The sequence below is a fragment of the Bombina bombina genome, chromosome 6, assembly GCF_027579735.1.
Source record: "Bombina bombina isolate aBomBom1 chromosome 6, aBomBom1.pri, whole genome shotgun sequence".
NCBI lineage: Eukaryota > Metazoa > Chordata > Amphibia > Anura > Bombinatoridae > Bombina > Bombina bombina.
The window spans coordinates 108546764-108561720 of record NC_069504.1 but is presented as its reverse complement, the minus strand read 5'-3'; the positions used below and the strand labels follow the sequence as shown (position 1 = coordinate 108561720).

The 14957-nt window shown below is 40.6% G+C and overlaps 1 protein-coding gene across 5 annotated transcripts in view; it reads right to left on the bottom strand.

Annotated features, from left to right (window-relative positions):
• The window catches only part of KMT2E (lysine methyltransferase 2E (inactive)), a 464054-nt gene that overhangs the window by 25317 nt on the left and 423780 nt on the right, over positions 1-14957 (bottom strand). For all 5 annotated transcript variants that reach the window (XM_053716547.1, XM_053716548.1, XM_053716550.1 and 2 more), the window contains one exon: positions 1247-1548. In XM_053716547.1, the coding sequence (XP_053572522.1) occupies positions 1247-1548 (302 nt within the window). The remainder of the gene's footprint in view (positions 1-1246; positions 1549-14957) is intronic.

Here is a 14957-nt window from a genome sequence, read left to right as displayed (position 1 = left end):
TGATTCAGACAGAGAATACAGTTTTAAACAACCTTCCAATTTACTTCTATTATCTAATTTGCTTCATTCTTTAGATATCCTTTGTTAAAGAAGTAGCAATGCACATGGGTGAGCCAATCACATAAGGCGAATATGTGCAGCCACCAATCAGAAGCTACTGAGCCTATCTAGATATGCTTTTCAGGAAAGAATATCAAGAGAATGAAGAAAATTAGAGAATAGAAGTAAATTACAAAGTTGTTTAAAATTGTATTCTCTATCTGAATCATGAAAAAATAAATAAATTTGGGTTTAATGTCGCTTTAACCTTACAAGCTACCTACTTGTAAGCTACAATAGCATTTTGCAGTGAAACGGTGCTATGAAATAAAGTTAAAAATGGGCCTAGATCAATACCTTGCATTGTCTACTAAAAAATATATATTGTTTTGATAGATAAATAAAAATGCTCTATTTCTGTTTAAATGTAGTGATGGCAGAAATGCTAAAAATTCTCTTGTCTTCTGGACAAGTTTTAGAATGAAATGCCCAGTCCTTAGGGGTTAAATTAACCCTGTTTTAATTTTTCTTTAAAAACCTTAGGCACTGAAATCTGACAAATTAATTCATAAACTAGAGATCACAGAAGTAAACACTATTCTTTATGGTTTTAAAGGGACAGTCAAGTCCAAAAAAAACTTTCATGTTTCAAATAGGGCTTGTAATTTTAAACATCTTTCCAATTTACTTTAATCAACAATTTTGCTTTGTTCCTTTGGTATTCTTAGTTAAAAGCTAAACCTAGGAGGTTTATATGCTAATTTCTTAGACCTTAAAGGTCGCCTCTAATCTAAATGCATTTTGACAGTTTATCACCCCTAGAGGGCATTAGTTCATGTGTTTCATATAGATAACATTGAGCTCATGCACGTGAATTTACCATGGAGACAACTCTGATTGGCTAAAATGCAAGTCTGTCAAAAGAACTGAAATAAGGGGGCAGTCTGCTGAGGCTTAGATACAAGGTAATTACAGAGGTAAAACGTGTATAATTATAACTGTGTTAGTTATGCAAAACTGGGGAATCGGTAATTAAGGGATTATCTATCTTTAAAAACAACAACAATTCTGGCGTTGACTGTCCCTTTAAAATAAGTTATTTTGTGGGAATGTTGCATTAATTTAATGGTTAAAGGTCAAGATTAAGTATTGTAAAGAGAAGTATTGACAGAAATGCATTATTTTTGTGAGGGTAACAACTGTTTACCATTGAACTTCAGGATCACTTTTTTCACTGGTTGTAGAGTCCTTGGCTGGAGAACTGGTGTCCACCTCCTCCACAGGAAGATTTGGAACCTCAGATGGCATTGGTAATGCTAAATTAGCTAGACTTTCATTTTGCTCAATACTGTCCATAGCACTACTACAGTTCTCAGAAGCTGTGAAGTTATTTATTAGACTACCACCACTGTCCGGATGAGGTGACAAAGAAACTAAAGATAAACTCTCAGGTCTGGAGCCACTTTTTCTTGCTTCTCGTTGCCTTTTCCGGTATTCCAACAAGGAAACCTAAGCAAAATAATGTAAACAAATATATTTAATTCAGAAATTTATAAGGGTCATGAAAGAACCCTCAGGTTACAAATGTTATTAAGTCATGAAGGGTATGCAGAGTATAAAAACAAAATTTATGCTTACCTGATAAATTATTTTCTTTCCTGGCATGGAGAGTACACGAATCCATTAAATTACTAGTGGTAGTCTCCACCTTTTCTTTATGTTTGTGATTTCCCCGGCTGTGTTTCTAGGAGAGGGATCCGGTAATGTGGGGGTTAATTTTCCCGCTATAGAACAGTTGTTTTGGCACAAGATCTGCCATTTGTCACTCCTGAAGGGGGGCGGGTCCATAAGGACTGTATAGTGCGGCAGCATCAGCGATATTAACAGTTATGTTGCTTCTGTAAAATGGACGCTGTCGACTAAGACTAGCCTGCCCTTAAGGTACACACTAGTAAGCGGTAAAACTCTCTATGAAGACATATTATTACTCCTACATACTTAAGACACAATTAGAAAAAACATAATTTATGCTTACCTTATCAATTTATTTCTCTTGTGGTGTATCCAGTCCACGGATCATCCATTACTTGTGGGATATTCTCCTTCCCAACAGGAAGCTGCAAGAGGATCACCCACAGCAGAGCTGTCTTTATAGCTCCTCCCCTTCCTGCCACCTCCAGTCATTCGACCGAAGACAAGCAAGAGAAAGGAAAAACTATAGGGTGCAGTGGTGACTGTAGTTTTAAAAACATAATTTATGTAAGAACTTACCTGATAAATTCATTTCTTTCATATTAACAAGAGTCCATGAGCTAGTGACGTATGGGATATACATTCCTACCAGGAGGGGCAAAGTTTCCCAAACCTTAAAATGCCTATAAATACACCCCTCACCACACCCACAAATCAGTTTAACGAATAGCCAAGAAGTGGGGTGATAAGAAAAAGTGCGAAGCATATAAAATAAGGAATTGGAATAATTGTGCTTTATACAAAAAAAAAATCATAACCACCACAAAAAAGGGTGGGCCTCATGGACTCTTGTTAATATGAAAGAAATGAATTTATCAGGTAAGTTCTTACATAAATTATGTTTTCTTTCATGTAATTAACAAGAGTCCATGAGCTAGTGACGTATGGGATAATGACTACCCAAGATGTGGATCTTTCCACACAAGAGTCACTAGAGAGGGAGGGATAAAATAAAGACAGCCAATTCCTGCTGAAAATAATCCACACCCAAAATAAAGTTTAACAAAAAACATAAGCAGAAGATTCAAACTGAAACCGCTGCCTGAAGAACTTTTCTACCAAAAACTGCTTCAGAAGAAGAAAATACATCAAAATGGTAGAATTTAGTAAAAGTATGCAAAGAAGACCAAGTTGCTGCTTTGCAGATCTGGTCAACCGAAGCTTCATTCCTAAACGCCCAGGAAGTAGATACTGACCCAGTAGAATGAGCTGTAATTCTTTGAGGCGGAGTTTTACCCGACTGAACATAGGCAAGATGAATTAAAGATTTCAACCAAGATGCCAAAGAAATGGCAGAAGCTTTCTGGCCTTTCCTAGAACCGGAAAAGATAACAAATAGACTAGAAGTCTTACGGAAAGATTTCGTAGCTTCAACATAATATTTCAAAGCTCTAACAACATCCAAGGAATGCAATGATTTCTCCTTAGAATTCTTAGGATTAGGACATAATGAAGGAACCACAATTTCTCTACTAATGTTGTTGGAATTCAAAACTTTAGGTAAAAATTGAAAAGAAGTTCGCAACACCGCCTTATCCTGATGAAAAATCAGAAAAGGAGACTCACACGAAAGAGCAGATAATTCAGAAACTCTTCTAGCAGAAGAGATGGCCAAAAGGAACAAAACTTTCCAAGAAAGTAATTTAATGTCCAATGAATGCATAGGTTCAAACGGAGGAGCTTGAAGAGCTCCCAGAACCAAATTCAAACTCCAAGGAGGAGAAATTGACTTAATGACAGGTTTTATACGAACCAAAGCTTGTACAAAACAATGAATATCAGGAAGAATAGCAATCTTTCTGTGAAAAAGAACAGAAAGAGCAGAGATTTGTCCTTTCAAAGAACTTGCGGACAAACCCTTATCCAAACCATCCTGAAGAAATTGTAAAATTCTCGGTATTCTAAAAGAATGCCAAGAAAAATGATGAGAAAGACACCAAGAAATATAAGTCTTCCAGACTCTATAATATATCTCTCGAGATACAGATTTACGAGCCTGTAACATAGTATTAATCACGGAGTCAGAGAAACCTCTATGACCAAGAATCAAGCGTTCAATCTCCATACCTTTAAATTTAAGGATTTCAGATCCGGATGGAAAAAAGGACCTTGTGACAGAAGGTCTGGTCTTAACGGAAGAGTCCATGGCTGGCAAGATGCCATCCGGACAAGATCCGCATACCAAAACCTGTGAGGCCATGCCGGAGCTATTAGCAGAACAAACGAGCATTCCCTCAGAATCTTGGAGATTACTCTTGGAAGAAGAACTAGAGGCGGAAAGATATAGGCAGGATGATACTTCCAAGGAAGTGATAATGCATCCACTGCCTCCGCCTGAGGATCCCGGGATCTGGACAGATACCTGGGAAGTTTCTTGTTTAGATGAGAGGCCATCAGATCTATCTCTGGGAGCCCCCACAATTGAACAATCTGAAGAAATACCTCTGGGTGAAGAGACCATTCGCCCGGATGCAACGTTTGGCGACTGAGATAATCCGCTTCCCAATTGTCTACACCTGGGATATGAACCGCAGAGATTAGACAGGAGCTGGATTCCGCCCAAACCAAAATTCGAGATACTTCTTTCATAGCCAGAGGACTGTGAGTCCCTCCTTGATGATTGATGTATGCCACAGTTGTGACATTGTCTGTCTGAAAACAAATGAACGATTCTCTCTTCAGAAGAGGCCAAAACTGAAGAGCTCTGAAAATTGCACGGAGTTCCAAAATATTGATCGGTAATCTCACCTCCTGAGATTCCCAAACTCCTTGTGCCGTCAGAGATCCCCACACAGCTCCCCAACCTGTGAGACTTGCATCTGTTGAAATTACAGTCCAGGTCGGAAGAACAAAAGAAGCCCCCTGAATTAAACGATGGTGATCTGTCCACCACGTTAGAGAGTGTCGAACAATCGGTTTTAAAGATATTAATTGAGATATCTTCGTGTAATCCCTGCACCATTGGTTCAGCATACAGAGCTGAAGAGGTCGCATGTGAAAACGAGCAAAGGGGATCGCGTCCGATGCAGCAGTCATAAGACCTAGAATTTCCATGCATAAGGCTACCGAAGGGAATGATTGTGACTGAAGGTTTCGACAAGCTGTAATCAATTTTAGACGTCTCTTGTCTGTTAAAGACAGAGTCATGGACACTGAATCTATCTGGAAACCCAGAAAGGTTACCCTTGTTTGAGGAATCAAAGAACTTTTTGGTAAATTGATCCTCCAACCATGATCTTGAAGAAACAACACAAGTCGATTCGTATGAGACTCTGCTAAATGTAAAGACGGAGCAAGTACCAAGATATCGTCCAAATAAGGAAATACCACAATACCCTGTTCTCTGATTACAGACAGAAGGGCACCGAGAATCTTTGTGAAAATTCTTGGAGCTGTAGCAAGGCCAAACGGTAGAGCCACAAATTGGTAATGCTTGTCTAGAAAAGAGAATCTCAGGAACTGATAATGATCTGGATGAATCGGAATATGCAGATATGCATCCTGTAAATCTATTGTGGACATATAATTCCCTTGCTGAACAAAAGGCAATATAGTCCTTACAGTTACCATCTTGAACGTTGGTATCCTTACATAACGATTCAATAATTTTAGATCCAGAACTGGTCTGAAGGAATTCTCCTTCTTTGGTACAATAAAGAGATTTGAATAAAACCCCATCCCCTGTTCCGGAACTGGAACTGACATAATTACTCCAGCCAACTCTAGATCTGAAACACAATTCAGAAATGCTTGAGCTTTCACTGGATTTACTGGGACATGGGAAAGAAAAAATCTCTTTGCAGGAGGTCTCATCTTGAAACCGATTCTGTACCCTTCTGAAACAATGTTCTGAATCCAAAGATTGTGAACAGATTTGATCCAAATTTCTTTGAAAAAACGTAACCTGCCCCCTACCAGCTGAACTGGAATGAGGGCCGTACCTTCATGTGAACTTAGAAGCAGGCTTTGCCTTTCTAGCAGGCTTGGATTTATTCCAGACTGGAGATGGTTTCCAAACTGAAACTGCTCCTGAGGACGAAGGATCAGGCTTTTGTTCTTTGTTGAAACGAAAGGAACGAAAACGATTGTTAGCCCTGTTTTTACCTTTAGACTTTTTATCCTGTGGTAAAAAAGTTCCTTTCCCACCAGTAACAGTTGAAATAATAGAATCCAACTGAGAACCAAATAATTTGTTTCCCTGGAAAGAAATGGAAAGTAGAGTTGATTTAGAAGCCATATCAGCATTCCAAGTCTTAAGCCATAAAGCTCTTCTGGCTAAGATAGCCAGAGACATAAATCTAACATCAACTCTAATAATATCAAAAATGGCATCACAGATGAAATTATTAGCATGCTGGAGAAGAATAATAATATCATGAGAATCACGATTTGTTACTTGTTGCGCTAGAGTTTCCAACCAAAAAGTTGAAGCTGCAGCAACATCAGCCAATGATATAGCAGGTCTAAGAAGATTACCTGAACATAGATAAGCTTTTCTTAGAAAAGATTCAATTTTTCTATCTAAAGGATCCTTAAACGAGGTACCATCTGACGTAGGAATGGTAGTACGTTTAGCAAGGGTAGAAATAGCCCCATCAACTTTAGGGATTTTGTCCCAAAATTCTAACCTGTCAGGCGGAACAGGATATAATTGCTTAAAACGTTTAGAAGGAGTAAATGAATTACCCAATTTATCCCATTCCTTAGCAATTACTGCAGAAATAGCATTAGGAACAGGAAAGACTTCTGGAATAACCGCAGGAGCTTTAAAAACCTTATCCAAACGTATAGAATTAGTATCAAGAGGACTAGAATCCTCTATTTCTAAAGCAATTAGTACTTCTTTAAGTAAAGAGCGAATAAATTCCATCTTAAATAAATATGAAGATTTATCAGCATCAATCTCTGAGACAGAATCCTCTGAACCAGAAGAGTCCAAAGAATCAGAATGATGGTGTTCATTTAAAAATTCATCTGTAGAGAGAGAAGATTTAAAAGACTTTTTACGTTTACTAGAAGGAGAAATAACAGACAAAGCCTTCTTTATGGATTCAGAAACAAAATCTCTTATGTTATCAGGAACATTCTGCACCTTAGATGTTGAGGGAACTGCAACAGGCAATGGTACATCACTAAAGGAAATATTATCTGCTTTAACAAGTTTGTCATGACAATTATTACAAACAACAGCTGGAGAAATAGCTACCAAAAGTTTACAGCAGATACACTTAGCTTTGGTAGATCCAGCAGGCAGTGGTTTTCCTGTAGTATCTTCTGGCTCAGATGCAACGTGAGACATCTTGCAATATGTAAGAGAAAAAACAACATATAAAGCAAAATAGATCAAATTCCTTATAAGACAGTTTCAGGAATGGGAAAAAAATGCCAAACATCAAGCTTCTAGCAACCAGAAGCAAATGAAAATGAGACTGAAATAATGTGGAGACAAAAGTGACGCCCATATTTTTTGGCGCCAAATAAGACGCCCACATTATTTGGCGCCTAAATGCTTTTGGCGCCAAAAATGACGCCACATCCGGAACGCCGACATTTTTGGCGCAAAATAACGTAAAAAAAAATGACGCAACTTCCGGCGACACGTATGACGCCGGAAACGGAAATGAATTTTTGCGCCAAAAAAATCCGCGCCAAAAATGACGCAATAAAATGAAGCATTTTCAGCCCCCGCGAGCCTAACAGCCCACAGGGAAAAAAGTCAAATTTTTGAGGTAAGACAAAATATGATAATTTAAAGCATAATCCCAAATATGAAACTGACTGTCTGGAAATAAGGAAAGTTGAACATTCTGAGTCAAGGCAAATAAATGTTTGAATACATATATTTAGAACTTTATGAATAAAGTGCCCAACCATAGCTTAGAGTGTCACAGAAAATAAGACTTACTTACCCCAGGACACTCATCTACATGATTGTAGAAAGCCAAACCAGTACTGAAACGAGAATCAGTAGAGGAAATGGTAAATATAAGAGTATATCGTCGATCTGAAAAGGGAGGTAAGAGATGAATCTCTACGACCGATAACAGAGAACCTTATGAAATAGATCCCGTAGAAGGAGATCACTGCATTCAATAGGCAATACTCTCCTCACATCCCTCTGACATTCACTGCACGCTGAGAGGAAAACCGGGCTCCAACTTGCTGCGGAGCGCATATCAACGTAGAATCTAGCACAAACTTACTTCACCACCTCCCTTGGAGGCAAAGTTTGTAAAACTGATTTGTGGGTGTGGTGAGGGGTGTATTTATAGGCATTTTAAGGTTTGGGAAACTTTGCCCCTCCTGGTAGGAATGTATATCCCATACGTCACTAGCTCATGGACTCTTGTTAATTACATGAAAGAAAAATAAAATATACCTGCCTTAAAATGACAGGGTGGGCCGTGGACTGGATACACCTCAAGAGAAATAAATTTATCAGGTAAGCATAAATTATGTTTTCTCCTGTAAGGTGTATCCAGTCCACGGATCATCCATTACTTGTGGGATACCAATACCAAAGCTAAAGTACACGGATGAAGGGAGGGACAAGGCAGGTACCACTGCCTGTAAAACCTTTCTCCCAAAAATAGCCTCCGAAGAAGCAAAAGTATCAAATTTATAAAACTTTGAAAAAGTATGAAGCGAAGACCAAGTCGCTGCCTTGCAAATCAGTTCAACAGAAGCCTCATTTTTAAAAGCCCATGTGGAAGACACAGCTCTAGTAGAATGAGCTGTAATCCTTTCAGGAGGCTGCTGGCCAGCAGTCTAATAAGCTAAGCGTATTATACTTCTTAGCCAAAACGAAAGAGAAGTTGCCGAAGCCTTTTGGCCTCTCCTCTGTCCAGAGTAGACAACAAACAAAGCAGATGTTTGACGAAAATCTTTAGTAGCTTGTAAATAAAACTTTAAAGCACGAACCACGTCAAGATTGTGTAATAGATGTTCCTTCTTTGAAGAAGGATTAGGACACAATGACGGAACAACAATCTCCTGATTGATATTCTTATTAGACACCACCTTAGGTAAAAACCCAGGTTTGGTACGCAAAACTACCTTATCTGCATGGAAGATCAGATAAGGGGAATCACACTAAGGCAGATAACTCGGAAACTCTACGAGCCGAGGAAATAGATACCAAAAACAGAACTTTCCAAGATAAAAGCTTGATATCTATGGAATGAAGAGGTTCAAACGGAACCCCTTGGAGAACTTTAAGAACCAAATTTAAACTCCATGGCGGAGCAACAGGTTTAAACACAGGCTTGATTCTAACTAAAGCCTGACAAAATGCCTGAACGTCTGGAACATCCACCAGACACTTGTGCAAAAGAATAGACAGAGCAGAAATCTGTCCCTTTAAGGAACTAGCTGACAAACCCTTTTCAAATCCTTCTTGGAGAAAAGATAATATCCTGGGAATCCTGACTTTACTCCATGAGTAACCCTTGGATTCACACCAATAAAGATATTTACGCCATATCTTATGATAGATTTTCCTGGTGACAGGCTTTCGTGCCTGAATTAAGGTATCAATAACTGACTCGGAGAAGCCATGCTTTGATAAAATCAAGCGTTCAATCTCCAGGCAGTCAGTCTCAGAGAAATTAGATTTGGATGGTTGAAAGGACCCTGAAGTAGAAGGTCCTGTCTCAGAGGCAGAGTCCATGGTGGAAGAGATGACATGTCCACCAGATCTGTATACCAAGTCCTGCGTGGCCACGCAGGTGCTATCAAAATCACCGATGCTCTCTCCTGCTTGATTTTGGCAATCAGACGAGGAAGCAGAGGAAACGGTGGAAACACATAAGCCAGGTTGAAGGACCAAGGCGCTGCTAGAGCAACTATCAGCATTGCCTTGGGATCCCTGGACCTGGATCCGTAACAAGGAAGTTTGGCGTTCTGGCGAGACGCCATGAGATCCAGTTCTGGTTCGCCCCAACGTTGAACCAATTGTGCAAACACCTCCGGATAGAGTTCCCACTCCCCCGGATGAAAAGTCTGTCGACACCTGGGATATGGATAGCTGATAGGTGGCAAGAGTGAATCTCTGCCCAACGAATTATCTTTGAAACTTCCAACATCGCTAGGGAACTCCTTGTTCTTCCTTGATGGTTGATGTAAGATACAGTCGTGATGTTGTCCGACTGAAATCTGATGAACCTCATTTTCGCTATCTGAGGCCAAGCCTGAAGAGCATTGAATATCGCTCTTGGTTCCAGAATGTTTATTGGAAGGAGGGTCTCCTCCTGAGTCCACGATCCCTGAGCCTTCAGGGAGTTCCAGACTGCCCCCCAGCCTAGAAGGCTGGCACCTGTCGTTACTATTGTCCAATCTGGCCTGCGAAAGGTCATACCTTTGGACAGATGGACCCGAGATAGCCACCAGAGAAGAGAATCCCTGGTCTCTTGATCCAGATTTAGTAGAGGGGACAAATCTGTGTAATCCCCATTCCACTGACTGAGCATGCAGAGTTGCAGCGGTCTGAGATGTAGGCGGGCAAACGGCACTATGTCCATTGCCGCTACCATTAAGCCGATTACTTCCAACCGAAGGGCGAGAAGTAGAATAAAGAACACGGCAAGAATTTAGAAGTTTTGATAACCTGGTCTCTGTCAGGTAAATTCTCATTTCTACAGAATCTATCAGAGTTCCCAGAAAGGAAACTCTTGTGAGAGGGGATAGAGAACTCTTCTCTTCGTTCACTTTCCACCCGTGCGACCTCAGAAATGCCAGAACTATGTCCGTATGAGACTTGGCAATTTGGAAATTTGACGCCTGTATCAGAATGTCGTCTAAATAAGGGGCCACTGCTATGCCCCGCGGCCTTAGGACCGCCAGAAGTGACCCCAGAACCTTCGTAAAGATTCTTGGAGCTGTAGCTAACCCAAGGGGAAGAGCTACAAACTGGTAATGCCTGTCCAGGAAGGCAAACCTGAGAAACCGATGATGATCTTTGTGTATCTGAATGTGAAGATAAGCATCCTTTAAATCCACTGTAGTCATGTATTGACCCTCCTGGATCATAGGTAGGATGGTACGAATAGTCTCCATCTTGAATGAATGGACCCTGAGAAATTTGTTTAGGATCTTGAGATCTAAGATTGGTCTGAAGGTTCCCTCTTTTTTGGGAACCACAAACAGATTTGAATAGAAGCCTTGTCCCTGTTCCTCCTTTGGAACTGGGTGGATCACTCCCATAACTTGGAGGTCTTGAACACAATGTAAGAATGCCTCTCTCTTTATCTGGTTTGCAGATTATTGTGAAAGGTGAAATCTCCCTTTTGGAGGGGAAGCTTTGAAGTTCAGAAGATATCCCTGGGATACAATTTTCAACGCCCAGGGATCCTGGACATCTCTTGCCCAAGCCTGGGCGAAGAGAGAAAGTCTGCCCCCTACTAGATCCGTTACCGGATCGGGGGCCAATCCTTCATGCTGTCTTAGAGGCAGCAGCAGGCTTTTTGGCCTGCTTACCTTTGTTCCAAGCCTGGTTAGGTCTCCAGACCGACTTGGATTGGGCAAAAGTTCCTTCTTGTTTTGTATTAGAGGAAGTTGATGCCGCGCTCGTTTTAAAGTTTCGAAAGGCACGAAAATGAGTCTGTTTGGTCCTTGATTTATTAGACCTGTCCTGAGGGAGGGCATGTCCTTTCCCTCCCGTGATATCAGAAAGGATCTCCTTCAAACCAGGCCCGAATAGGGTCTGCCCCTTGAAAGGAATATTAAGAAGCTTAGACTTTGAAGTAACGTCAGCTGACCATGATTTAAGCCATAGCGCCCTACGCGCCTGAATAGCACAGCCAGAATTCTTAGCCGTTAGTTTAGTCAAATGAACAATGGCATCAGAAACAAATGAATTGGCTAGCTAAGCTTGTCAAGTATATCATCCAATGGGGTCTCTTCCTGTAAAGCCTCTTCCAGAGACTCAAACTCTGCCGCCGCAGCAGTGACTGGGGCGATGCATGCAAGAGGTTGTAGAATAAAACCTTGTTGAATAAACATTTTCTTAAGGTAACCCTCTAACTTTTTATCCATTGGATCTAAGAAAGCACAACTGTCCTCGACGGGGATAGTAGTACACTTAGCTAGGGTAGAAACTGCTCCCTCCACCTTAGGGACCGTTTGCCATAAGTCCCGTGTGGCGGCATCTATTGGAAACAATTTCTTAAAAATAGGAGGGGGAGAGAACGGTACACCTGGTCTATCCCATTCCTTAGTAATAATTTCTGAAAACCTTTTAGGTATTGGAAAAACATCAGTGAAAACAGGCACTGCATAGTATTTATCCAATCTGCATAATTTCTCTGGCACTGCAATGGTGTCACAGTCATTCAGAGTAGCTAAAACCTCCCTGAGCAACACGCGGAGGTGTTCAAGCTTAAATTTAAATGTTGCCAAATCAGAATCAGGTTGAATCATCTTCCCTGAGTCAGAAACATCACCCACAGAAAGAAGCTCTCCTTCCTCAGCTTCTGCATATTGTGAGGGGGTATCAGACATAGCTACTAAAGCGTCAGAGTGCTCTGTATTCCTTCTAACCCCAGAGCTGTCTCGCTTTCCTCGTAACCCAGGTAGTCTGGATAATACCGCTGACAGTGTATTATCCATGACTGCCGCCATGTCTTGTAAAGTAAACGTCATGGGCGCGCTAGATGTACTTGGCGCCTCTTGAGCGAGAGTCCCTTGAGCGGGAGTCAAAGGCTCTGACACGTGGGGCGAGTTAGTCGGCATAACTTCCCCCTTGTCAGATTCCTCTGGTGATAAATCTTTTAAAGACAGAATATGGTCTTTATAACAAAGTGAAATCAGTACATTTGGTATATATTCTAAGAGGGGGTTCCACCATGGCTTCTAAACATAATGAACAAGGAGTTTCCTCTATGTCAGACATGTTTAAACAGACTAGCAATGAGACCAGCAAGCTTGGAAAACACTTTACAGAAAGTTAACAAGCAAAAAATAAAAACGGTACTGTGCCTTTAAGAAAAATAAAAAAGGTCAGAATTTGAAAAACAGTGAAAAAAAGCAGTAAATCAAACGAAATTTTTACAGTGTGTATAATAGGCTAACAGAGCATTGCACCCACTTGCAAATGGATGATTAACCCCTTAGTTTCAAAAACTGATAAAAAACCCCAAAAAAACGAAATAGACGTTTTTTAACAGTCACAACCAACTGCCACAGCTCTGCTGTGGCCCTACCTTGCCATACAAACGACTTTGGAAAGCACCAAAAGCCTTCAGAGAGATCCTAAGCAAAACTGGATGTCTCAGTCTGCAAAAGTTAATGCGCATCTAGGCGCGAAATTAGACCCCTCCCACTTCCTGTCTACACAGTGAGAGGCCTAACAAAACTATCCTAGGCAAATTTTAGCCAGCCATGTGGAAAAAAACTGGGCCCCAATAAAGTTTATCACCAGAAAGCATATAAAAAACGTTTAAGCACTCCCAGCAAACGTTTTATATTTCAGTAGGTTTGAAAAAATAATAAGAGTGTTACCTCTAATAGTAAGCATGATACTAGTCGTTATTAAATCACTGTAATCAGGCTTACCTTAAATAAATCTGGTATCAACAGCATTTTCTAGCATATATATTTCTCTATAAAAATTTAGACTGCACATACCTCATAGCAGGATACCCTGCACACTATTCCCCAAGCTGAAGTTACCTCTCACTTCAGTTATGTGGGAGAACAGCAATGGATCTTAGTTACAACCTGCTAAGATCATTAGAGACCACAGGCAGACTCTTCTTCTATTTTCTGCCTGAGACCAAAATAGTACAACTCCGGTACCATTTAAAAATAACAAACTTTTGAATTGAAGAAAAAATAACTAAATAACACCACATCTCTCTAACTGCTTCCATGCTTGTCGAGAGCTGCAAGAGAATGACTGGAGGTGGCAGGAAGGGGAGGAGCTATATAGACAGCTCTGCTGTGGGTGATCCTCTTGCAGCTTCCTGTTGGGAAGGAGAATATCCCACAAGTAATGGATGATCCGTGGACTGGATACACCTTAAAAGAGAAACTAAATTTATGCTAACCTGATAAATGTCTTACTTTCCGGATATGGTGAGTCCATGGCGTCCTTAATTACTGTTGGGAATATCACTCCTGGCCAGCAGGAGGAGGCAAAGAGCACCACAGCAAAATCTGTTAAGTATCCCTCCATTTCCCACAATCCCTAGTCATTCGACGGAAGGAAAATGGAGAAAAAGAGAAACACAAGGTGTAGAGGTGCCTGAGGTTTAGTAAAAAAAAAAAGCTGTCTTTAAATTACAGGGCGGGGCAGTACACTTGCCATATCTGGAAAGAAAGAAATTTATCTGGTAAGCAATACATTTTGTTTTCTTTCCTAAGATATGGTGAGTCCACAGCGTCCTTAATTACTGTTGGGAACCAATACCCAAATTAAAGGACACAGAGAACTAGGGAGGGACAAGACAGGTAGACCTAAACAGAAGGCACCATTGCTTGAAGATCCTTTCTCCCAAAAAAAGCCTCAGCCGAGGCAAAAAGTACTGAATTTATAAAAATTGGAAAAAGTATGCAAAGAGGACCAAGTTGCAGCCTTGCAAATCTGTTCCACAGAAGCTTCATTTTTGAAAGCTCAAGAAGAAGAAACAGCCCTAGTGGAATGAGCTGTGATTCTCTCAGGAGGCTGCTGTCCAGCAGTCTCATATGCCAAATGAATAATGCTATCCAACCAGAGGGAAAGAGAAGTAGCAGTAGCTTTCTGACCTTTACGTTTCCAAGAAAAACAAACAATGCAGAAGACTGGCGCAAAATCCTTAGACGCCTGCAAATAGAATTTAAGAGCATGCACAAAATTTAGATTATGCAACAAATGTTCCTTATAACAGGAAGGATTAGGACAGAGAGAAGGAACAACAATTTCCTGATTAATATTTCTATCCGAAAAAACCTTAGGAAGAAAACCTAACTTGGTACGAAGAACCGCTTTATTTACATTAAATATGAGATAAGGTGAATCGCACTGCAAAGCTGAGAGTTCCAAAACTCTCCAAGCAGAAGAGATATCAATAAGCAAAAATGGCACCTGCACCTCTGGCTGTCCGGCTGGACAGCTCACCCGGTATGAGAGGAAGCCACTCCTCATAGAGACCTGTGAAAACAAGAAAGGACAGAGTAAACCTACTCTGGCT